At 45.6% G+C, this 25,452-nt stretch overlaps 1 protein-coding gene across 9 annotated transcripts in view; it reads left to right on the top strand.

Annotated features, from left to right (window-relative positions):
- Nucleotides 1-1,160: 1,160 nt before the first annotated feature.
- The window catches only part of SMARCC2 (SWI/SNF related, matrix associated, actin dependent regulator of chromatin subfamily c member 2), a 48,018-nt gene continuing 23,726 nt past the window's right edge, over nucleotides 1,161-25,452 (top strand). For 6 of the 9 annotated variants that reach the window (XM_054975837.1, XM_054975846.1, XM_054975840.1 and 3 more), the window contains exons 1-11: nucleotides 1,161-1,325; nucleotides 6,050-6,169; nucleotides 7,944-8,029; nucleotides 11,992-12,073; nucleotides 12,155-12,247; nucleotides 17,166-17,235; nucleotides 17,987-18,001; nucleotides 18,470-18,539; nucleotides 19,066-19,141; nucleotides 20,232-20,363; nucleotides 24,226-24,341. In XM_054975837.1, the coding sequence (XP_054831812.1) occupies nucleotides 1,215-1,325; nucleotides 6,050-6,169; nucleotides 7,944-8,029; nucleotides 11,992-12,073; nucleotides 12,155-12,247; nucleotides 17,166-17,235; nucleotides 17,987-18,001; nucleotides 18,470-18,539; nucleotides 19,066-19,141; nucleotides 20,232-20,363; nucleotides 24,226-24,341 (971 nt within the window). In that variant the 5' untranslated portion in view covers nucleotides 1,161-1,214. The remainder of the gene's footprint in view (nucleotides 1,326-6,049; nucleotides 6,170-7,943; nucleotides 8,030-11,991; nucleotides 12,074-12,154; nucleotides 12,248-17,165; nucleotides 17,236-17,986; nucleotides 18,002-18,469; nucleotides 18,540-19,065; nucleotides 19,142-20,231; nucleotides 20,364-24,225; nucleotides 24,342-25,452) is intronic. The other 3 variants (XM_054975842.1, XM_054975844.1, XM_054975845.1) reach the window with 1 other exon arrangement.

Below are 25,452 nucleotides of genomic sequence, written 5' to 3' on the forward strand. Positions count from 1 at the left end.
AAACGCTTTTACTCCAGGTTACCAAGATGAACAGCAACATCTTTGAACACTATACTACATTGCTTTAAACACTGTAATACTGTAGCATTATAGTGTTTAAAATGTCAGAGTAGGATTTGGGAGTTCTCTGCTCTTGTCACGGAATCTTGCTGAGTGATCTTGAGCTGGTCACACCTGTTCAGCCTATTGTACCTCCCAGGGTTGCGGTGGGGTGAAACTGGGGAAGAGGAGAAGGGTGTAAATGTGCGTTGGGTGCCAGCTGGGGAGAATGGCAGTATACATTATGTAAAATAAATATTAAAATTATTTTAAGTGGATTACAATTCCCCCCTCCCCAAATTACATACTACTTATAGGTGCAATAAAAAGATAAGGAAAAGTCCATCACATAACCAGGGCATGGGTAAACAATTGAACTTTCCCCTGCAAATAGGCTGGGGTGATTAGTTCTCGGCCCAAGCAGTCATTGGAACTGTGGAGATCTGGTGGTGGTGGTAATAATAATAACAACACTTAGTATTTATGTAGGCCTTTCATTCTTCAAAGGACTTCACAGACATTATCTAGTTGTAGATCCAGAGGAGTTAGCCCTGTCAATCTGTAATAGCATGGATCTGATGACAAGAACTTTGGTTCTCAAAAGCTTATGCTACAGTACAGTTGGTTAGTCTTAAAGGTGCTACTGGACTCTTTTCTGTTTTGCTACTGCAGACTAACACGGCTAACTGCTCTGGATCAACTTATTTGTATGCAGCTGATGAAGAGAGCTGTGGTTCTCGAAAGCTTATGCTACAGTACAGTTGGTTAGTCTTAAAGGTGCTACTGGACTCTTGAGTCCAGTAGTTGTAATCCTGACAGCAGCCCTGTCAGGAAGGCCATGAAATCTTATGCAACTGTAGTACAAAGGTTTGGCGGCGGCTGCGAGCGAGGGTCCGGTGGGTGCTGGGAGGCCCCAGCCTGCGCCGGCTGCCTCCGCGTCTCCTCCTCCTCCTCCTCCTCCTGCCTCGACGGCGCGGCTGTGGGGCGGCAGGGGGCGCCGGAGCCCGGCTGGCGCTGGCCGGGTCTCCAGCAGGGGTCGCTGCGCCGGGCAGAGGCGGCCGCCCTGGAGCGGGATGGCGCGGCGCAGCCGGTAGAGGGCGCGCCGAGGACGCCGCCGACGAGCGAGCGAGAGCGAGACGAGGCGGCGGCGCGGCCGGGCCGGCGGCGCTGGGAAAATGGCGGTGCGGAAGAAGGACGGCGGCCCCAACGTCAAGTACTACGAGGCCTCGGACACCGTCAGCCAGTTCGACAGCGCGCGCGTCTGGCTGGGCAAGAACTACAAGAAGGTACCGGCCGGCCTGGCCGGGCCCGGGCCCGCCCCTGCGCCCCCGCCGCCGCCCCGCCGTCTAGGAAGCCCCTTCTGGAGCGGGGGGCGGAGAGGGGAAGGGCGCGGGTCGGGGGGGGGGGCGCCGCTTCTTCTTCCCACCCGGTCCCAGGAGCAGGGAAGGGCGGGAATCCGCGGCAGGCCCGATCGGGACCGGAGGGGCGCCCACGCCCTGAGGGGATGCAGACTCGGGGCCGCCCTCGTCCTCACACGCCGGGAGGGCGGCCCCGCTGACCTCCCCCGAGCACCTCTGCAAGGGCCTGGGAGGCAGGGCTGCCAGCCTCCAGGCAGCGGCTGGAGACCTCCCGGAATCGCAGCTGGTCTCCAGGCCACAGAGATCAGTTCGCCTGGAGAAAATGGCCACTTGGTGGAATTCTGCCATGCCGAGGTCCTTTCCCTCCCCAAACCCCACTTCCTCCCGGTTTCACCCCCCAGATCTCCAGGAATTCCCCCACTTGGAGCTGGCAACCCCACCTTGAAGGCTGGAGCCACCTCCGCCCTTTCACCTTGGGATCCCCCCGCCCCTGCCCCACAGTGTCCCTGTCCCCTTTTCGGCTCGGGAAGCATTTGGATTCCGCCTCTTCTGCCTCTGCTTCTCGCTCCCAGGCGCCTTCCAGAACAAGCGTCTCCTTCTGACATCTCTCGTCCTCTCCATCAGTCCGACTCGCGGGGGTTATAAATGCCTGTGGTCCCTCTTTGATGCTTTCCGCTGCCGCCCCTTGCTCATCGTCCGCCCCTCCCCACCCACCCCGTTCTGTTCTCAATATTCTCAAATGTTGTAGAGATCCCTTCCAGTCCAGTTATTGGAACTTTCATTCATTGATTTCACTGACCTCACGTTCTTCCACATGGCTTATCTTGCAAAAGTGACCTGAATAATTCCCACCTACTGTAACAGTGGCCTTTGACTTGTGGAAACAGACAGAATATGAAACATTTTCCTTTTGAAAATGCCCCCCCCCCATAAGGTAAAACGTAAAGGTGCAAGTACCAAGTCATTACTGACCCATGGGGGACGTTGCATCACAATGTTTTCTTGGCAGACTTTTTATTATGGGGTGGTTTGTCATTGCCTTCCCCAGTCATCTACATACATTTTCCCAGAAAACTTTCTCAGGCATCCCCTTAATCTTCTTTGGGAAGTCCTGCTTTACTTTTGTTTATCTCTGTAGATTTCGGTTTATAGGAATCTGGCATGTTGCCATTTAACCTCTCTGGGTCCTTCTGATAATGAGATAGTATTTTATTGTAATTATTGTATTGTATTTTATTGTGATTGCAAATTATTGTAATTTGCAAGATAGATCCTTTACTTTGTCCACTTTCCCTTATCATTACTATGATCAGCTATGATCAGCTGCAATGAGCCAAAGGCCCAGAAACTGTAACAAGAGTTTTGTTTTTCCTCACTGAGGTTTCTCCTATCGCCTTTCCCCCAGGAGTAGAGACTCTAGGTTGCATGGTAGGTAATAAATATCTGTATTATGGGAGAGAGGACATGTGCAGCCTCTTGGATTTCCTGTCAAGGGTCTCTGCTTTTGTTTTTTGACAGTTTGTATCCTTTGTGCAAGCAGCATGAGTTTTGGTTTCCAAGCTTTTACCTTTGACCTTCCAAGTGAGAATGAGAGGCCAAGTCCCTAGACAGCCCTCAGTGCTTGTAGAAACAGCTTGTGACCTAATGTTCACCGTTTCCCCACATACTCATATCTCCCTCCAACCCCATGTTTTTAGCTGTTTGCAACTAATATTCAAGAACGATAGCATTGTCTGGCTGCTCTTTTTAGATTAGTTCCAGCAAGCTATTTGTTTGCATTTTGAAAATATGTATACTTGGAATGCCCCAGCTGTAGAAGAAATACACATTTAATTCGTTTTTGAACATCGGACTAATTGAGGAGGGGGTCTTTGCTATCTTTTGGCAAGGGTGTCATTTAGGGAAGTTCAGGTGGGGACAATTTCCTCCATTCCCTGTTTCATATACTTGGTGGGTGCCTTTTTTTCTGAGCAACTCGCTGCTTTGGCACACAGACTCAAAACAACACAGCAAACTAGCAGAGGGAAACCACAATAACAGGACTAATCAATTCTAAAACAAGAAGGTATTCAACATTTCTTTTAAAGTGCACAGCGCTACAAAGTTATTAAAGAGACCGACATAAACATGAAGTATTAAGTCTGAACAATACCCAATATCAAACGGTCAGCAGAAATAATTAATAAAGCAGCGTTAATCTAATAACATTTCAATGCCAATTACAAAAAGGAAAGGAGTAAAGCGGCGTCAGCGTTTCAGCGTGTCAGTGTTTCGGCATATACAACATTCCAGCAACAGAGATAAGTATACACATAGGCCGGCTGTTGTGCTCAATGAAATCAGCCTGAGTGTTTTATATACATGCCAAAGGCGCAAATCCCTTTCCTTAGAAGAAGAAGATTAACTTGTGTTGTGGCAGCTATAGTTGCTATGATGAAGTATAACCACCAAGAGCAGGATGTTGCTGACAATTGTCCCCCTGCCATCCATCTTTTACTGGTGGAGTGTCCGAAATATCCAGCTATCTCCCACCCACTGCCCTAACTAGTCTGCAGGGGACATAAACTAGAATGTATTGGGAGGCAGATTGAACAGTCCAGCCAGAGGGCATCGGAATAGTATCACTCCTTGGCTCGGATCCTGCAGTAACTCTCTGTCAAACAGTCTGCCTGCTGCCGTCCAAAATGCTCCCCCGAAAGCTGACAGGGAACCTTCAGGAACAGCATGAGGGGTGGCTTAGGAGTCTACAGTGTGGGGGGGGGGGATCAGTGAATGCCCTCCCCCCTTACGTTAGCAGAAATTCACGGTGAGAATTGAGCCCTTGTAGCTCACTTCCATTTCCCCCACCATCCAATTCCCTAGCAACTTCTTAGTAATTTGTAATTGCAGGGATGTTTTTCTGGGAAAAGAGGTGGTGGAACTCAGGACCACACAATGACGTCACTTTGGGTCAGCTGGAACAAGGGGGGAGTTTTTTTAAAGTTTAAATCATCCTCGGCAAAGATGGTCACATGGCCGGTGGCCCTGCCCCCTGATCTCCAGACAGAGGGGAGTTTAGATTGCCCTCCGCGCCACTCGCTGGCACAGAGGGCAATCTAAACTCCCCTCTGTCTGGAGATCGGGGCGGGGCCACCGGCCATGTGACCATTTTCAAGAGGTGCCGGAACTCCGTTCCGCTGCGTTCCAGCTGAAAAAAAGCCCTGTCTCATTGTATAATGAAGTCTTAGAGGAATTCTGAGCATTAAGATTTCAAATAATGTATTCTCTTGGGAGTTCAACTTTTGATCTTCTAAATGTAACATTGCAAATTAGTGCAGATCAGGGGCAGTTGTGTCATATGAGACCTGAGACGGCAATATAATGCTTTTTTGAACACAGCAGTGCTATAGAATGTTTTGAGGAGTTCTTTAAGAACATTGCTGATGCTCTTGTCTTATCAAAGCATCCATGTGCCACCTGAGTTAATACAAGGCTCGATTCCAAACAGGCTACCATGCTGTGGAGCCTAGAGTATCGTTGCCTGCTGAATAGGGACTATGAAAGGTTATCTCATTATCACAGGTAACTGATTTCATTTACATAGGCGGGGTCAGGGAGAGTCCAGTGGCACCTGACGTGGGCTTTCGAGGACCACAGTTCTCTTTGTCAGATGCATCTGGCGGGGAGGGCTGTGGTTCTCGAAGGCTTGTGCTGCAGTGGAATTGGATGGTCTTGGTGGTGCTGCTGGACTCTTTTTGATTTTGCTACTACAGACTAACACGGCAAACTCCTTTGAACCTTTGCACAAGCAAACTGATCCCCACATCAAAAGGAGCTGTTTGCATCTCCATATCAAAGGAGTTGTTTACATCCCTCCTCCTCTCCTCCCCTCCCCTCCCCTATATTTGACCAGTTTCCTTCTGCCCTCCATGCATCTGACGAACAGAACTGTGGTTCTCGAAAGCTTATGCTGCAATAAAATTGGTTAGTCTTAAAGGTGCTACTGGACTCTTTTTGATTTTGCATTTTAACAGTGATTGCCTTACACTGATAATGGAAAATGATAATCTACCAATGTGGGAGGTATATTGACCCTAGATAGGAACAGAATGAACTGGAAATAAGATGTTACTGTTAGAGCAGCAATTCAGCCTCCTGCTGCAGATATCAGTCACCTCTTATTCCTGGTATTCCGGAATTTTAATTTGCAGACTTCTGAAAGATGGAACTGGCTTTGTGCAGTGTCCACTGCTGTTTGTGGATTCTAAGTGTTACCATAATGTGCCTAAGAAATGGAAATGCTAAAAAGAAACATTTCGGCTTTGTATGAAGAATGGTTTCCTCTGGGGTGCTGTTTCTTCCTTCTGAGGAAGCATTTATAATTAGTAGTCTTCAGTCAGACCTGAAATCCACTTTTAATCATCATCTGCGAAATGGGACTTTATTACATATGCTTTTCTTTCTTCTACTGCTTCTCTCTCTCTTTTTGCCTTTCAGTTTTTAAAAATCGTGATGGTGCTATTGGTATAATCTGTTTTATGTCAGGGCATGACCACGTTCTGGCTGCTAACCCACTCTGATGCATAATCCGTATCGTGCATGCCTATGGTTATACATGGGCTTGGTTTGATTTTGAAAGAGCCTGAAGGTAGGATTCATTCTTATTTTCACAGTACATCCAAGCAGAACCACCCACCAATAAGTCGTTGTCCAGTCTAGTGGTGCAGCTGTTGCAGTTCCAAGAGGAGGTGTTTGGGAAACATGTCAGTAATGCGCCGCTCACAAAGTTGCCGGTAAGTGCTACGTCCTTCCTGATTTCAATACGGCAGAGGCTGAAAACTGTTTTCAGTAGAGCAGACGCTTTCAGGAGCTGGTCTGTGCTGTTAGACAAAACAGTAGTCCGCGTAGGCCAGTACTGACAATCCAGACAGGCTTTCCCCCTAATTCCATAGTTCGCGTTGCCTGAGGTGGTCGAACTCTGGAATGTCCCACTTCAGATGAGGGGTCTTATTTTTAAATCTTCACCTATGAAAGAAGTTACTGGCCTGTTGTAAACTAGTAAATCAAAGCAGAGCACTGTAACTTTCTGTTCTTGAACTTGCTGATTTACTCCCTGAAGATAAAGCCTGTGCGTGTTAGAAAGGGCCATTAGAAATGGTACAGTCTCTCTCTTCATTTTGTGAATTGTGTGGAACAGCTCCTGAGATTCCATAACCGGAAGTTTTGGACACTGCATGTGTGGGTCACACGTACAACACTTCAGTGCGACTGCTGGGTGCCCTTGCAAACATGGTGATTTGATGCATTGCGCTCAGTGGAAAAAAACACAATCACTATTCTAAATTATATTCATAACTGAGTTCTTAGTAGTGTCAGTTTATAATCCCGGCTAACATTTACAGAAATAGCTTGCCTGTGCACCTAGAACTTCCCTTAAGAGCTTGTTTGCTTAGCAATCCGTTAATTTTTTTAAAAAATTACAAAAACAAAAAAATTACAACACATTATTTAGGGGCCAGTATATACATTATATGTAGTGAGTAAATCAAGCAGAAAACCAAATTATTCTCAGGTAAAATACCAACATATCTGTGCAAAATTCAAAGTGACTGTAATGCAAAGCTATTTAAATTGTAGTGTCAGGTCATAACTTGCAACAGAGGAATAATCATTGGTTCTTCAGGGTGGATTCAGTTCCTGAATGTCCACTTTAAACAGTTGATGGGTTTCTTGCATTTTTCATTCAACCCCAAAAGTGCACCTGTATCCAAGTAGTTCTTCTTCACTTTACTTCATCTTGGTAATCAGTATTAAGCTTTCTGGCCAGATTTTGATCCGTCTTTGCAAGCATTGGGCCCTTTTTTCAGTATTGCACATGAAAATGTCTTATACTGAATCAGACCAGGGCTTTTTTTCATCTGGAACGTGGTGGAACGGAGTTCTGGAACCTCTTGAAAGTGGTCACATGGCCGGTGGCCCCGCCCCCTGATCTCCAGACAGAGGGGAGGTTAGATTGCCCTCCGCGCCAGTGGCGCGGAGGGCAATCTAAACTCCCCTCTGTCCGGAGATCAGAGGGCGGGGCCTCCGGCCATGTGACCATTTTCGCCGTGGGCAATTTAAACTTTAAAAAACTCCCCCCTTGTTCCAGCTGACCCAGTGACGTCATTGTGCGGTCCTGAGTTCCACCACTGATTTCCACCACCTCTTTTCCCGGAAAAAAAGCCCTGAATCAGACTATCGGTCCATCAGTGTCTGTATTGTCTACTCAGACTAGCAGTGGCTTTTCAGGGTCTCGGGCAGAGGTCTTTCACCTCACCTATTGCCTGGTCCTTTGAAACTGGAGATGCTGGGAATTGAACCTCAGACCTTTGCCATGCAAAGCAGAGGCTCTTCCGCTGAGCCACAGCCCCTTCTCCAGCCCTTTTAAATTACATGGTTTTCCAGCCTAATCCTTGGGGAACTTATTTCTTCTAGTGACAAGGCAGGCTGCCGAAGTAGAGATAACTAATCCTGTTCTAACAGTTTTTCGTACCTGGCTATCCATTCCTCTCTGTTCTTGTCTTGTAGATCAAATGCTTCTTAGATTTCAAAGCTGGTGGTGCTCTCTGTCACATCCTCGCAGCAGCCTATAAATTCAAGAGTGACCAAGGATGGTAAGCCCTTTCCTTTACCTTTTCACCCATTCCATGAACAAAGAATGATTTCATGTGGGAGTCTACAAATCAAAAAAGGTTTAGTGCTGGTCATGTAGAAGTCCTTTGAGTCTTGGGGTCCCAATATGTCTATAACGGCTGCTGACGCCGGCTTCTCTTCCCTTTTCTATGGGGATGGGATTATAGAACAATGGCATGTTACAATTAGCCAGATTTGTGTACATTCTTCTTTGTAATCTCTGCGCATCACACTGATGGACTTTGTGCTTGTACAGAGTTTTAGTTCAGAAACTTCTAGAGATAGTTTTTGATTTGAAAACCCTTTCCCTTCAGAGGCACAGTCTTGACTGTGGTTGATTGAGGGGGAGGAATTGCTTCTTCCCACTCCATTCTCTTTCATTCACTGCAGCAGTGTTTGGGAATGCTCTTTTTAGAGACTCCTCTGTGGAATTAGTGTGTTTCCTCAATGAAAATATATATACAGTTAGTTGCGTTTTCTTCCTTTCTCTTCCACTCTGACAATTTGCACCTGGGCACCTCTGGTACAGAGGATGACTTCTAAAAAGTCAACAGTACAGAGGAAAGTTGCCATTGACCCCAACCTTAAGATCCTGTAAAGACTGGCACCTGCTTCCTGAAGTTTACTAAACAGACAAGGTGCAATTGGTCTTCTAGCCTACAAGCCAAGAGTACATTTTCAGACCATGATGCATCAACAGGGACTGTACAGAAACCTGTCTAGTCGATATCCGTGTTGTCGAACCATTTTCTGACACTAGAGCTGTCAATACCAAGTTTCATGGTACTGAGTCAATGGCAGAACAAGCCATTGAGGCATAAGAGTATAGTCCAGTAGCCACTGCAACTGTGGAAGAAGAAACACAAGGAGAAACATCGTCCTAAGGTAGCCAAATGAGTATATACTTCACCCTTGGTCGTGGTCCCTGGAGGGATGTTTTCCTTTGTGTTTTGGCCCAGTACGTCTGGAACTGATCTTAGAGGGGGTTCAGGAGCTCATCCCGAAGCTGAGAACAGCATTTGCTGGTGGGACTCTCTCCCCAGACATCCAACCTGGGGGATCTTTTTTTGAAATCCAACTGGACGACTCTTCGTGGGATATTTTCCAAACACTGCCTTCTGGGGAGAGGCTGTCATCCTGTTAATGATACCCCAGCTCTTCGAGGCATTCATTGCCAGGCTCCATCACCGACTGCCTCAGTGTCATATGATCTGAATCCTTGGGATTGGTTTCGACCAGTCTCTCTTTACTGTTAGGAGCGCACAGACCATTACTGGAGCAACTAGGATCAGCACACAGCAGCCTCCTCCTGGCTTTGTTCAGCCTGCACCTTTGCAAGCTTTGAACATCAGCACTCACAGTGGACTTGGTTGCATCACCATTAACACCTACTCTTGATCTCATTGGCTGCAGTCTCTCTTCTGCCACTAGTGGCACTTGCTCCTCCTTCAGGACCAACTGCAGAACCTTTGCCCTCCGTGTGTAGTGCGCTGCTCGTCTGTCTGCACCCATATCAGTTGCACGAGTACCAGTGCTTGCTGTACGTGTCTAGAGACCTTAGACGCCAAGGAACCTCCACTGACTCTGCCCGTTTTGAACCTAACAACCCACAGGAGGAAAAGCGGCACCGTCACCTCTTCCTCTTGATTCAAAGGAGGAAAACCATGCCTCAGACTCGGATGTATTAGACTAGGCTTTGGACTCTTTTCCTGGCCCATCAGTGACTGATGGCCAAAGCCTTATCCCAGCAATTCAACCATTTGATCCCGTCTGTCATCAAGCTTTGCTATTAGCTGGCCCGTCAAATACAGTCAGAATTTATTCCGTGAGAGCCGTTGCTGCATTTTCGCTCTTTAACAGAAGGATCCTCTGCAGAGTAGGGCCGTGCATCCAAAAACATCCAGGTGATCTGAATCTGGGTTTCATTAAAAAACAAACAAACCTGGGATTTCTGAAATTCGGGTCATAGTCTCTGATCCGGGTTGGAGAATCCCAGCTTTAACCAGCCATTAGTCTCTAAGAGGAATAATATTCTGGAGCCAATTCCACCAAATTTGGAGGGGATTCTGCTCCGTACTGCCCCTAAAGACCCCTCAAATTTCAGGAGGATTGAATCCCAGAGTCCAATTCTGTGGGCTCCTGAACAAGCCGCCCACAGCCACTCTCCATTGTTTCCTATGGTGGAAACATTTCCAAGCCATTTAAACGCCATGATCCCCCCCCCCCTTCCAGCCTGGGGTTTTCTGATTCAACATAACTCCCTTGCACACTTACTGTTAGAGAATCTCAGTGTCAAACCAGGGAATCCCATAGAAGATCCCTTTAGTAAAGAAAGGGGGGAGGCGAGGCTTGCTGATGACGGCCAGTTATATTTGTTGATGGACGGCCAGCCTGGCTCAGCCCTGGATGTCCTGGAACATGTTTTTGAAGCCGTGACTGGATGGTTGCAGCAGAGTCGGATGAAATTAAATCCCACAAAGATGGAGGTCCCGTACTTGAGTCGTGGGCACATGAATTCGGGACTCCGGCTTCTGACCCTCATTACTTACGCCAGTTCTGAAGGTCAGGAGTTTGGGGGTGATCCTAGATGCCTCTCTTGATGTAACCCACCCTGAGCCTGCCTGTGCAGGGAGGGCGGAATAAAAATTTAAAGTCATAAAATAATAAATAAATAAATTGCCAAGCTGCAGAGTTTAAAGGGCAGTGGGTGGCAGCTGCTTGAAGGGGCTGTTTTGGAGCTCAGGGGAGGGAGGGACAGGATGGAATGGGCATCCGCTCTGCCTGCTGCTTCCTCCCTGGCTCACCAGGCTTGGGCTGCTCCATTGCCGTGGCACCAAGCTAGGCTCGGCTTGGCTGCCCCTCTCACTCTCTGCTTGCGGTGGCTGCCTGTTGTAGCTGCCTACAACTGCCTATGGCTAGATAATCTGGAGCTGTTCTGAAGTTCACCCCGGGGAATCAGGAAAGCCAGATTATGCCGGATTGTCATAAATCCAGCTTTTTCGCCAGTTCCTGGCCCCGGATCTTTCACCCCTACTGCAGAGCGGCCCCCTAGATGGAGCCTTCCGCCTTTGAGAGGCATTGCACCCTAGACATTGGAGCAAAAGCAGAGGTGTCATTTAATAGGGTGTTACTCGGTGCTCTCTTGATATGGACCCACCTCCAAGTGGGTCAGCTTGCTTAGGCATTATCTGCCAGTGTGATCCATTGAGACCACAAAGAGGAAGCCCCTGTAACTGGTGTTCCTCGAGTGGTCATGGTCATCTGTTCATTCACCCAACATATCCTCTCTTCCAGCAGCAGGTGATTTTAGCTTGCTGCAGGAGCATTACTTTTTGGAAGAACTGCGCAAGAAGCAGTGACCCCTCTCCCATGGGGGCATGTGCTGTTGAGATTGTGCTTCCAAGGGAGGGAAAGGATTATTGTACCTAAAAGATGCTTTAGAAGTTTCCAAATTGGGGCTGTGTGCAAGTTGCAATGCCCATCAGTGTACATGCTCAAACGACCACTAAAAAAACCATGACTTGCAGAGAAGCAATCTGTTTTTACTGCTTTTAGTAAACCAGCGTGTACTTGACACGTCCCTCTAGCGGCTCACAATATATGAACCTCTACACAGCTGTCAAAAGAGCGGTAGTGAGACGGTGTCATTGTAACAGGTAATGTTAAGTGGGAAGAAGTAAGAGGAAACTGACAGTTGTTGCTGTACGTAGCAGCCAAAAAACCATCCGGAGACAAGGACATGAATAGGGAGGGCTCGTCGTAATGTCCCCTGCCTCCCAAGATGAACCTGAATCCAGGGTGCTTGGTGCTGCTCTCCATCCTTACCCAGGGGCAGACATTAGGCTTTGCAGCACGTCTTCTCTTGAAGCAAACTTTGTAGAATAGCTGATCTAGGAGATGCGAACTGTGACTTTCATGAAGGTCACTCTTTTCTTCCAATAAGGCGGCGTTTCGATTTCCAGAATCCATCCCGGATGGATCGCAATGTGGAGATGTTCATGACCATTGAAAAATCTCTAGTGCAGGTAATGCGATTTCCATCCCTATACAGAAATTCTTACTTTTGCCTACCAGGTGTTCATTTGTCCTGTTTGTTCATCTTCCAGAACAATTGCCTCTCACGACCTAACATCTTTTTGCATCCAGACATCGACCCTAAATTGCAAGCGAAACTGAAAGACATCATCAAACGGCACCAGGTAAGTGAGACAACAGATCAACAATGACTTGGTGTCAAAAGTATTCGTAACTGAAACGGATGCTTGTTTACTTTGAGACTAATAATAATAAGAGTTGTATATCTGTTTACAGTTCAAGATGATCTCTTTTAAACAGTTCCGAAAACTCCCAGGGAAGGCCCCTCAGGCAGTTTATATGTGTTCTTGTTTAACTTGTCCACTTGTGTGGGGCTTCCTGGTGTTTCCCGCTTACTTTTAAAAATACTATTAAAATGTTGCAAGGCATAACCCCGGCTTATAGACCAGCCTATGATTTCACTATCCCCTTCACCTTTTGAATCTGAGTAAGAAAGTGTTGCGTTTACTCAGGTATAGGCGTTGGTTTGATTGGGGAGAACGACTGAGGTGCTGTAAAGGTTTCATGGAGAAGAAGGATGTGAGAAAAGTGGAATTCCAAGAGGGATAAGGCTGAGGGGCAACAAAGGAAAAGGGCATCCTTTTGTGCCCCAGTGTGTCTTGCTTGTATTATATTAAACCCACCACAGGATTCAGCGGCTATTAACTTGCAGGCAGGGAAGCTCTTGATGACTGAGAAAGTGGATTTTTAAACTGGATACATGGGCCTTTCTGCCTAGCTATTATCCTGTACCCTGCCTCATTGTAAGGCATCCCTTCCTAGAAACAAGATTTTTTATTGTTGTTGTGGTTTTTGTTAGTCTTCCTTTTCACTGAGATCCAAGGCAAATTACACAGTGCAAGTGAAAACACAGGACCCAAGTGAAAGCTTCTTAAACTCTTTCGAGGCCCTCCCTCTTGAAGAGCAAAGTGATATCATCAAGAGATTTGAACAATTACACGATCACTCGATTAAAGTTCAACAAAGAAATGCAACTAAATCCACCAAAATGACAAAAACAACAGTAAGAGTGCAGAACTTCATACATCACCGCCATACAGAAACTCCCAAGGAGAGATAAGTAAACAACCTATAAGGAAATCAGGAGAAGGGGGAACCACCCCCTTCACAACCCCATGGGGGGATTATTCTCTTCCTTGTAAAGAAACACTTTCACTGTGTCTCATCATCAGGGCCCTTCAGCCCTAATCCCGCTTGAACCCAAAATTCAGATACCTTCTGTAAACCTAAATGTTGCCTTTTCTGCCGGCCAGATTGAAAATGCCACTTCTGATAGCCAATGACAATACCCCTCTAGTAATATAAAAATATTAAGTCGGAATGTAGCTGGCTGGGAGACCAAAGGCTTCTTCCCAGAAGTTAACTCTTTATCTACTTTTAATATTTTAATATTTAATATTTTAGTATTTAATATTTTAATACAATAGACTTAAGTAATCCCATAACTTTCCCAGGATATATTACTTTCTCTTAAGGAGGCTCAAACGGGGAGAAAAGGGAGAGGCCAAGAGGTGAATTAGCCGCACTCACTTCATCTGCCTTTAGTATCTGGATTGGAAGTGGGGTCCTCATTGGATCAAATTTTGACTGTTCTGAAAGTATTGACTGAGTTTTCCTTTATATCAATATCAATCTATATCTCCCCAACTCAAAATTGGCACATACTGACCTCCTATCGATCTTCCTTTGTGGAAACTTATGACAGTTTGACCCATGGGTTCTCTAACTACCCGATCCTTATTACAGTTGACCTCAGTGCTAGAATCAGCCAAGACAACAAGTGTCTGGGTAAAAAATGGCTAGGCTGAGAGCCAGAAGAAGTGATCTCCCTCTGTCTGTATAATAGATTTTCTAAAGATAAGACAGTCAGTGCTGCAGGTCTCAAACTGTTCGATTTTTCCGTACAAAGAGGGTTACTTAAATAAGCAAAGAGAAATTCATGGAAAAGTTGACTTTTGGGGGGTGGGTCACAAGGGGGCCAGTTTGATGGATTACTTTATCATCACAGTAGATCATTTCAATCTAGTCGAGAAAGTCAGTGTAGAAGAATATATAGGGAGGAACATTTCCCATTCCCACTCAGCCTCTGTACCCTTGTGGAAAATCGTTTGCAGTATAAACATTTGTCCCATCCAGCTGATCAACAGGCATTTACACACCGCCTTCGATGGTTCTCCGCTATTGAGGAGGCAGCGATCAAGCTGCTTGACTCCAAAGAATGTTGGGAATGGGAGGGAAAACTCTCCTTAAGTAATTTAAAGAATGATTTTATTACTCCGTTATACTCTTTATTCAACATCTTTGAACCTCTACATATTAAGCCACATTCGGATAGTCAAGAAGTCAAAAGACCCAGTAGTTGGTTTGATGGGGAGTGCAAATTTTTTAAAGAGACAATCCATTACAGACACCATGAATTTAGAAGGAACAATACGGTGAGAGTTCCAAGGGAACTGCTGAACCTTAAAAGCTAATATAGGAAAACAGTAAACAGGAAAAAAAGAGATACATATAGGACATGAGTTCTTCTGGGATCTCTGCAATAATTAACAAAGATTCCAGCCTTTTTTGGTCATTGACCTCTAGAAGTTTGGGTAGAAGACCATGCCCTCCATTCTATATCTCTGCTCCTGAATGGGTGCTATTTTTTAAGGAAATACTCTCTTCTGACAATATTACACCATCCGACTTCATAGAATCATAGGGTTGGAAGGGTCCTCTGGGGTCATCTAGTCCAACCCCCCCGCACAATGCAGGAAATTCACAACTACCTCCCCTCCCCACACCCCCAGTGACCCCTGCTCCATGCCCAGAAGATGGCAAAACACCGTCAGGATCCCTAGCCAATCTGGCATGGGGAAAATTGTTACCTGACCCTAAGGTAGCGATCGGCCTTACCCTGGGCATGTAAGAAAGGGCCATGAGAACGAAGCACTGATATAAACCTTCCTGCCCTCCCTCTCATGATCTGCCCAGGTTCACAGAATCAGCATTGCTGTCAGATGGCCATCTAGCCTCTGCTTAAAAACCTCCAAAGGAGGAGAACCCACCACCTCCCGAGGAAGCCTGTTTCACTGAGGGACCGCTTTAACTGTCAGGAAGTTTTACCTAAAGTTTAGCTGAAAACTTGATTTATTTCAACCTGTTGGTTCTGGTTTGACCTTCTGGGGCAGCAGAAAACAACTCTGCGCCATCCTCTATATGACAACCCTTCAGGTACTCTGTTGCATGCATTTAAAGGACTTTTTCTCCCCAAAGAGTTCTGCTTTATGAGCTAAATCAAGACCAATTTTATTCCTGCCGGATGCAAGAAATAGGCAAGAAACTATTTAGTCTTGGCCTGCCGAAGGATGAGGTGTATTGAGATCTGTGGAAAGCAGATCCCTGCTAATCGTCAAGAAACGTATAAAAGACCTAGATTACTCTAGCTCAGTTATATGAGTATACCCAGTTCTTTGGCATCCTTCCACCTCCAACCACTCCAGCCTACATCAAATATCTAACAGTTCCCCGTTACTGCAGAGCATCCCTGCTTATACACCCGATTGCTGCCCCCTCAGCAGTCCTATATGGGAGACACTGTAATTCGCCTTGTTCAGACAGACTCTTCCAATTGTGATTCGAAAAAAGTTTGACTCCCTATCCCATATGATATTGGAATGCCCTCATTGTAACTTTTACTGCAAATTATGGATGGCCCCTGTTTTAACGAAATTATCTTCCATTGTATCCAGCGATACTATAACAACTACAACAACAACAACATTTGATTTATATACCACCCTTCAGGATGACTTCACACCCACTCAGAGCGGTTTACAAAGTATGCTATTATTATCCCCACAACAAAACACCCTGTGAGGTGGGTGGGGCTGAGAGAGCTCAGACTGACTCAAGGTCACCCAGCTGGCTTCAAGTGGAGGAGTGGGGAATCAAACCCACTTCTCCAGATGAGAGTCCCGTGCTCTTAACCACTACACCAAACTGCTTTATCTTTTGGTGGATAGAGACCCAAGAACTATGCTGGCTGTGCCCAAGTGTCTCTCCACCATATTTTCCTTAAAGAAATAAAGACTCCTTATCCACTGCTCAAAATCATTGGATCAAAGAAGCTTGAAAGAAAAGGAAAGAAAAGTGCAAATGATAATACAATATATTCAACAGCTAGGACATTCATTTTGAAAAGTACAATAATGAACAACAGGACATTCAGAGAAACAAATACAATAGGGAATTGTAGTAGAAAAATTTTAAACAAGCATAAAGCCGAACGCAGAGATGAAATCTTTCTACACCAAGCATAACTAATTTACATGGCATGATTAACAGCATGGAAACTCCCTAATAGACACATATCTACATGAACAGCAGTACCCAGTAGCATAGTGTTTAGTCCCTGCCAAGGCATCTTTCTGAGGTATTTCTTATGACAAAGCCCTATAATCAGAATAGAAAACCATCCTGAATAATCCAGTTTTGCATAGTTTGCCGAAAGCCAGGAGAGTGGGCGTTTTCCTGACCACCTCTGGCAGGCGATTCCATAAGGTAGGGGCTACCACAAAGAAAGCGTGTGTGCAGGCAGCTTTTGATTTTTCCCAACTGTAGGGTGGTTATCTGCAGAAGGCCCTGACCAGATGAGTGAAGCTGCTATGGCTGAACATAGGGGGAGAGGCAGTTGCACAGATGTGAGAGGCCAAGGCCATGCCGGACTTTGAATGTGATAGCCATGACCTTGAATTGAGCCCGCTAACTCATGGCAGAATGGGAGTGATATGCATGTTCCGTCTAGCTCCTGAGAGTAAACGAGCTGCGGCATTCTGCACCAGCTGGAGTCTCCAAGTCGGTTTTGAGGGAAGCCCTACGTAGAGTGTATTACAGTAGTCTAGACTCTGTGTTACTGTGCCATGAATCCAGGTGGCCACATTGGCCATGTCAAGGTAAGGGCCCATCTTCCAGGCAGGCCTCAGTTGTGAGAAGGTCTGAGAGGTCTGGTCTTTATGTGCTGTTATGATCTCTTTCCAGGGAACAGTAACTGAAGATAAGAACAATGCTTCCCATATTGTCTTTCCTGTTCCTGGTAGCCTGGAGGAAGGTGAGGTGGCAGTCTCTGTTTGAGTGGAGCAGTGGTCTTTAACCTAAACCCTGTTGGCTTGTCTGAAAGGTCACTGGATAACGCCATGTGAGATCATGGCTAGAATGTGGTGCTGTTCATCATTTGATCTTGCAGATATTTGTTCTAGTAACTTTATAGGAGCAATGATCCATGCACGGTTGGAATGGAAGAGATTGCATTTAAAACAGTGACATGGAAGCACTGCCCTCGTAAGCCTCTTAAAGAGAAAATGTAAACTACCGTTCATAATATCTATAGCCCCTTTTCATGTTTGGAGGTTCTTGACAGTGTTTACCTTGTACATTCTTGCATCAAGTTTTACTTCCAGGTAGACATGAGTTAGATTGGGGAGTTAAAATTAAGTGCTTCGGCTGTAGAGTGAAGGCCAGATGGAAGAGAGAAATAGTGGTCATTTTGAATGCTTGTAGAGTTAGGTACCCACGATAATGGTGTGGAAAATATCCTTCAGAGGAAGAATTAGCACTGAACAATGAAAAGCTCTTGGCTTTGGCCTCTTGACCAGCGTGTGCCATGCCCAGACAGAGGAATCTGCCCTTATTGCCGTTCTCGTCTAATGTTCTCTAGCTAGTTCTCTCCATTCTTATCAAGAAGTTTCATTTTTTTTTCATTCATCTTTTCATCTGCATTTCTCTAGGACTTTGATTTTTTCAGAGCACAGCAATTGACAATTTGCTTCCCTTTCCATCTCTTCTTTGTCTGTTTTATTTAGATTGTACGCATACAGGTATGATCTGTCTATCATTTTATTCTTTTACGCTACCCAGTAGATTTTAGGTGCTTTAGGAATAATAATAATAGGAAACTCCATCTCAGTAATATACTGAGATCAGTAGTTCTCTGGATGGTTTGTTGAAGACAGCGAGGAAGGAGGGCATCCATTTGTGCCCCAGTCTGCCCTGTTTGCATTCTAATAAAATCTGCTGAGTAAAACTCAGAAGTAGAAAAGGCCAGGATTGTACTCCCCTCTTCTCCTGCTCCATGTTGTTCGTGGGCATTGATTGAGTGAAGATGCCTTCGCAACCCATCCAGCTTGCAATGTCTGCCTGTGTGCTTACTCTCTGCTCTGCACCATGATGTAATTAATTAAGAACAACTCCCTCCCCTTTCCTCACAGAGACGTTTTACATTAAACGATGCAGCAGTATTCACCGTGTCATTGTTAAAATCCACCTGCTTCTTGTTTCTCTTGTAGAAGAGTGGGTTCGGCCCATCATGAAGAGGGACAAACAGGTTCTTCTGCACTGGGGTTACTATCCTGACAGGTGAGTGTGACCCAGTGTTAATGACTGGGATCTCCCAGAGGATTTCTGCAGACCAAAAGAGGGAGATGGTTGCCTGTCCTCCCCCTCCTGCCACAGACCGTTTGAATTCCCCCATTGGCAGCATTGGGGGGCACTTTGGGCAGCAGTAGATGGGGGGATGTGAGGAAGTTGTGCTCTGCTGATGGAAGTTTTGGGGTGAATCCAGGCCTCTCTCTGTCCTCCGTATTTCTCTCAATACAAGTAAAATTCTAGAGCATGAAACTTGAAGAAAGCTTCTTTGTATGCGTCTGTTTGGATTTTGTACTTCTGTTTTTCAAATTTATGTCCTTTGTTTTCTCTTAGCTACTCTTGTAGACTCAAGACAAGTTAGTATACTCTGGATCTAATTGAATCTTACTCTGATTGGGTTACACAAGTCAACTTGTGGCTGGTTTGCTCCAGTCTGTACTCATTTCTTGACATCGGTTAGAGTGTGCGGATAAAGTTGGAAATTGGCTTCTTAACCATGGTCTGCTTTTCTCCCCAGCTATGACACTTGGATCCCAGCAAGTGAAATTGAGGCCCCTGTAGAGGATGCTCCAACAGTGGAGAAGCCCCGAAAGGTAAGCTGTTTTGATGTTTGAATCTTTGTTTTGTGTTTGACTATAAACAGAAGTTAGTATTGGATCACCCCAGGATGTCCAGAAGGGTTTTTTAAAAAAAAATTTTTTTTTATTATTTTATATATTACACCATAAACAGATATATTAACACCTCAAGCAGAGAAGATAAAAAAAAACACAAGAAAGTGACAAAAAGGGGGGGAGAGAAACAGCTTCCATCCAACTTGGCTATAACTTAAATTACATGCTATTCTAAATCTATTTCTAAGTAATAATATTCTGTAAAATAACTATTCAGTCATATATCAGATAACAGTCTGCAGTCATCCAATTAAAGAATATTTTTATCAGAGCTATGTTCCGTTAGATAAATTATGAAACCATTCCAGAGGGTTTTTGTGAAACTCCTAAATTAAGAGGCTGTGGGCCTGACTGTATTTTACTGTGCTTGTGGGTTTGCTGTGAGTCCTGTCAAGCAGATAATGCACTGGCAGTTCTGTATTGAAACAGAATTCGCAGAGGCACGAGAGCGGGATTCAGATCAGGGCTGCGGCATGCAGGAATAAGAGTCTTAAGCTGACCGCCGTGCCATTTTCCCAGCCTGAAAGACCCCCGAGAGCTGCTATTTCCCTGTCAGTCTGCGTGCCTGGGAATTCAGTTTCAGCATGAAACTCCCAGCACGGGTCTATTAAACAGGACCTATAAACAGTGGCTTCTTCCACCTGGGGATATGTCTCCAGGTGGAACACAGCACAACCCTGCTGTTTCGAGGAGCTTTCGTATGATGTCATGCTGCTCTTTCTCAGCACAACTTGTGGGACTCCCAGGGCTTTTCCTTTTAAGCTGGAGCACCCCCCGCCCTTCCTTTGCTCCAACTTAAAGGGGAAATGGCACGACAGGTGCGGGGGGAACTGCTGGCCTGCAGAAGAGCCCAGGAGGATTCTGGTTGGGTCGGTGTGGCTGTTCCAATGCAACTAGGAGGAAGGGGCTTAGGGAGGGGTGGCCTACAGTGTAGAATTGGAAAAAGCATTCTTCCCCTTCCCTGCCCGAGGAGTCCGGTGATGAGGGTCTCTTTTCCCCTGGTACCCAGGTCCATGCCAAGTGGATCCTAGACACGGATACCTTCAATGAGTGGATGAATGAAGAAGACTACGAGGTGAACGATGAGAAGAACCCCGTCTCCCGTAGGAAGAAAATTTCTGCAAAGACTCTCACAGATGAGGTATGCCTCTTTTAGAGAAACTGGAGGTCCTAAAAGGGAAAGAGCAGGGTTGGATTTAGAAAACAGTCGCTCCTCAAGTTCTGGTCCCACTTCTGAGATGTGATTGGGGTCTAAGGTAGGGATGTGCAGAAGGGAGGCTGTCGCTGCCTTCTGCTGTCCCTGTGGCTAGTGGGGGGAGAAGCAGCAGCAGCAGCAGCCAGGTAACCTTCCCCTCTCTGATGCCTGGGCTAAGGCCTTACTGAGACTTCCTTCCTGAACGCTTTTTGATGATTTTGTAATGGATGTAATTATGGTATAATAATGTACCTGTATTAATGTAAACTGCGTTGGAAGACAATTTTTTATTGAAATGTGGTAACAAATAATAAATAATGTCTGGTTGCTGGGCCTCTCCGAAAAAAAATGCCAAGCTAGAAGGATTTTGGTCAAACTGACTGGCTCTCCTTGTTTTCTGAAATCAGAATGCCTGCTCAGGATAACTTAATGAAAATAAGTTACACTTCGCAGTTGAAGAAAATCCCGAGAATATAGAGTCTTGATTTAGCGAACATTGAATATTTTGTTACGTGGCATGGTTACAAACATGGGGAGGCAGGTGTTGGGATCTGAAAACCTTTGATTACAGTACACAAACAGCTTGGTAACATGCAACTTTATTCTCTGCATCAGTGTGGAGAAATCTCTAGGATAACTTAAAAGTTCCTAAAAACAGAAGGCTGAGCTAGTAAAGCCGGTATATGTGATCTTCAGTTACATATCCATTATCTGTGCTGTTGTACAGTATGCTATGCCAGGGTGCAAGTGGGAGGTTGAATTTTTGAGTGTTCGTCCAACAAGGAAAAAATGTCCTGCATATTTAGAGCTAACTATTCTGGTATTTTTCCCCATGGTGTGCTCGCTTTGAGTGTTCAGAATGAATGGAGGATATCTCGGGTGGGATTATTCTCTCCAGTTGCTCCGTATGTGGAGCTGTGTCATCAGCCAGGGCTGTCCTTCCTCCACGTTCTGGTCCTGCCTGTTCTCAAGCAACAGGGAGATTTTAAGAACAACTACTCTGCTTTTATTTTTCCCCCAGGGGAAAAAAGGTCAGAGGACTCCAGAATCTATTCTTTCCCTACTCCCTCAGTTTTTAAGCTGGGGGAAAAGCTGGATTTCTGTCTTCTTCTTTGCTGGCCTGTTGCTGCACTAAGCAGGCAGCTGCTCCCACAATCGTTCTGTGGCAAAGAGGCAGTACTGCAGCAGCAGGTGGCTGGGGCTTCATGAGACCCGGAGGATGCATCAGGGACTCCAGTCATTGCAACAAAGAGCCGTGGGGTGATTCTGGCAGTTGACCACTAAATAAGTGGTCTGCCTTTTGAGCAGCGGCACCCTCAGTTGGGTGGCAGCGTAAGGCATGAAGAGCATGCCACTTAAGACAGCTTATCTAGGGTTGGCACCCCACGTGTGGCATAGCAAAGGTGAGAGATGGCTGCTTTGCCTCCTGGTCAGGGGAAGAGCTAACTATTCTGCATGGAGGTACATTAAGGCATGTGTGTTTTTGGATATGGGGTGAGGTCTGCCGTTTGGCTCGAATCCACCATAGAAGGAAGAGTTCTGTCCGTGAAGCGTGACTTACAGGCTTCCCCCTGCTACTGCAGCCCAAAATTCCCTGGAGTCCCAGGAAGAAGCATTTGGGGACAGGCATTTTGGTGTACAGTGGGAGGGGGCGGGCAAGGCAGTTATGGTTCCCGAGCAGAAATCCTATCTGTGGCGATGCTCAGGTGGATCCAAATGTTTATCTGCATCTTTGGGGCTGCAGCCCATTTTGGGGTTTGGGAGGTGCTGAACAGATAAAAAAGGAAGCACTAAATGTCAGAGGTCAGAAAGGAATATACTTATAATGCAAAATAGCACAATGATATATTTACAGATTTATAAAAACATCATACTATAATAAGATACCTACAATAAGGAATTGACAAGCTACAAAGAGGTAAAATTACTGCAATAGAACATATACAATGAAGAATTAACTCCTCTGTAGCTTTGCTCATTTATGGCAGCTGTGTCTTTCCTTTCTTATTCCCTCTGAAGCAATTTTCTTTTTCACGTGCACGTAATATTTACAAGTTGCCTTTTGTATATGAGCTACATTGTAAGTTATCATACTTCTCATTTCATATATAACGTTTTCATTGAACTGATATGTTTATAAATCATTTTACTGGTTGTCCTTGAAATCACATAGTATGAATTGTTTTTTGAGTCTCTGGTATAATAAATTATTTCAATTGTTAAAATTCATTGTCTAGCTACAAATGTTTATAATAGGTTTCCTACAAATGTAAAGTCATTCATGACAAATGAAGATTGAAGCCAGGACGTTTATCTTTTGAATTTTTGTCTTCAAAATTACTTTTACAAGGTTGCTTATAACCGATGAAGTTTTACACATCGAAACAGGAATGTAGCCGGCATCCTGTCTTGTTGAATGACCTTTGTAGCTTGTCAGTTCTTTATAGGAGATGTCCTATTGCAGTAATTTTGTTGTTGTATGTAGCTTGTCAATTCCTTATTGTATATATCTTACTATAGTATGATGTTTTTATACATTGGTAAATATATCATTGTGCTATTTTGCATTACAGCCATATTCCTTTCTGACCTCTGGCATTCAGTGCCTCCTTTTCCCCTGTCCATTAGAGATTCTTACCCCTTTTGTCTATGTGGTTGGGAGGTGCTGCAGCTCCTGTAGCTTCTGTGTCAGTGTCTTGTTGGAAGAGATCTACAGAGCCGCCAGTTGGGTGCCTGGCTCTTCCTTCGCAGCTGGACACTTCTGCCTCCTCTCATGCGCCAGCAGGTTTTTCCTCGCTGGTCTCCAGCTGCGAAGTTTCCTGCCTGGATGCGGCTGCCGCTGTTTAACTTCCTTCACCAGGATACCCTTCCTTCACCAGTAGAGAAAGGAACATTGGGTTTACCATGAATTTTTCTTGTCATCATGGAGTGGAGCATATGGGCCAGGATTTCTTGCTTTTAGCAGAGTTAGGATCAGGGCTTTTTTTCTGGGGAAAGAGGTGGTGGAACTCAGTGAGTTGCCCTTGCAGAAAATGGTCACATGGCTGGTGGCCCCGCCCCCTGATCTCCAGACAGAGGGGAGTTGAGATTGCCCTCCGCACAGCGCGGAGGGCAATCTCAACTCCCCTCTGTCTGGAGATCAGGGGGCGGGGCCACCAGCCATGTGACCATTTTCAAGAGGTGGTGGAACTCCGTTCCACAATGTTCCGGCTGAAAAAAAGCCCTGGTTAGGATAATGTGATTAGGCTCTAGTTCCCCCAGGCTCCAGAGACGTCGTTCCCTCTGTTATTCTTTTGTAAAACTGCTGATTCAGTTAAGGGGTTCAGTGTCAGTTTTTGTTGACAATGTAGTATGCAGTTTAAACTTTTTAAATAATCATTTGGTTCTGCTCTTATGTTCCAAAACTGCGAGTGGGCCCTTTGCCCCAGAAAGGATAACCCACCTGTCTAATTTAAATGACCTGCCCATGTAGGAAGTTGGAGAAGTCAGCCGCACTGAAGCACACTCCATCCACTGAGGAGAAGAAACATTAACAGTGAAGCCAGTGTTCTGTTTTGTCATACTAGGGAGTGCTCAGGAATTGCCTTCCATCTGGAATGGCACAAACCAGTAAAAGATACATCATGTGAGGCTGTTGGTTGTGTGTGTTGCCTCTCAGGCTATTGACCTTCTAAAACCTCAGCTGCCCAACTCCATCCTCATGCAGAGGTGAGACATGGAGCCCCGAGAAGCTTCGGCTCTTGGCTTCCTCCACCGCAGCTGGTCAGGACTGCGAGTGTGGAATGCTTCCCTCCCCCCCCCTCTCTAGGTGAACAGCCCCGACTCAGACCGGCGAGACAAGAAAGGAGGGAACTATAAGAAAAGGAAGCGTTCTCCCTCCCCTTCACCTACTCCAGAAGCTAAAAAGAAGAATGCCAAGAAAGGGTGAGGACTCTTGAGAGAGAACTAGCCAAGGCTTTTTTTTCTGGGAAAAGAGGTGGTGGGACTCAGGACTGCACAATGACGTCACTTTGGGTCATCTGGAACAAGGGGGGAGTTTTTTAAAGTTTAAATCGCCCTCGGCAAAAATGGTCACGTGGCCGGTGGCCCCGCCTCCTGATCTCCAGACAGAGGGGAGTTTAGATTGCCCTCCGCCCCACGGTTCCCAGTGTATCTGGTGACCCCTTGCTTTATTGTACCAGCCCCAAGTACTGGTTTAGACAGCACCAGCAAGGAAGGAAAAAAAGGGGGGTGGGGGGAAACCCCACAAACTCAGCCCAAACAAGCAGGGGAACAAAAGGGGTTAAGTAATAACCTAAAAGAGAGAGAGAGAGAGAGAGAGAGAGAGTGTGTATATATATATATATATATATATATATATATAAAATATTAAAAAGTATTTATTATAGATGTGCACCAATGTGAATAAAAACAAGTTTAAAACATAAGGCCTGAATGGCAGGCCCCACACACACACGCACGCACGCGCACACACACACACACACACTAAAACTTGCTACTAAAACTTGCTAAAACATCTCAAGACACAGATGATGGTACAGTGCAATGACCAACACAAATAGACCAAGGTACAGTGAAAACCGACCAGACGCGTTTCGGCCTCAGTGGTCAATTGTAAACAATTTATGATCAAACACACGCACACACATGGAAACCAATCACGCAACGCTCCTGGTGTTTTATCTAGAGCTGTAACGAAAGAAGAAGGGGGGAGGAATTTTTTTTTAATATAATATAGTCCATTCTAAAGTGCTAGAATTACTCTAGGTAAAATACTGGATCAAAATTTACCTCTCGTATTGGGTGATAAACTGCAACTATTGCAGTAGACCCAGGACTGCGTTCACACAGTGCCGGCACTCCTGAGACGGGTTCCCCCTTGATTCCATGGGGATTGAACCCATGAGCCCCTCTCTCACCCGGTCTTTTCCCTTGGAGATCGGCAGTTGGGACCTCCCTGTAGCAGCTAGCACTTGCACAGAGAAACACTGTGCTCTTTTGGTCAAAGGTGTTGATAAGTGATGAGATGGCGCCC

This window comes from Eublepharis macularius, chromosome 4, assembly GCF_028583425.1.
Source record: "Eublepharis macularius isolate TG4126 chromosome 4, MPM_Emac_v1.0, whole genome shotgun sequence".
NCBI classification, from domain to species: Eukaryota; Metazoa; Chordata; class Lepidosauria; order Squamata; family Eublepharidae; genus Eublepharis; species Eublepharis macularius.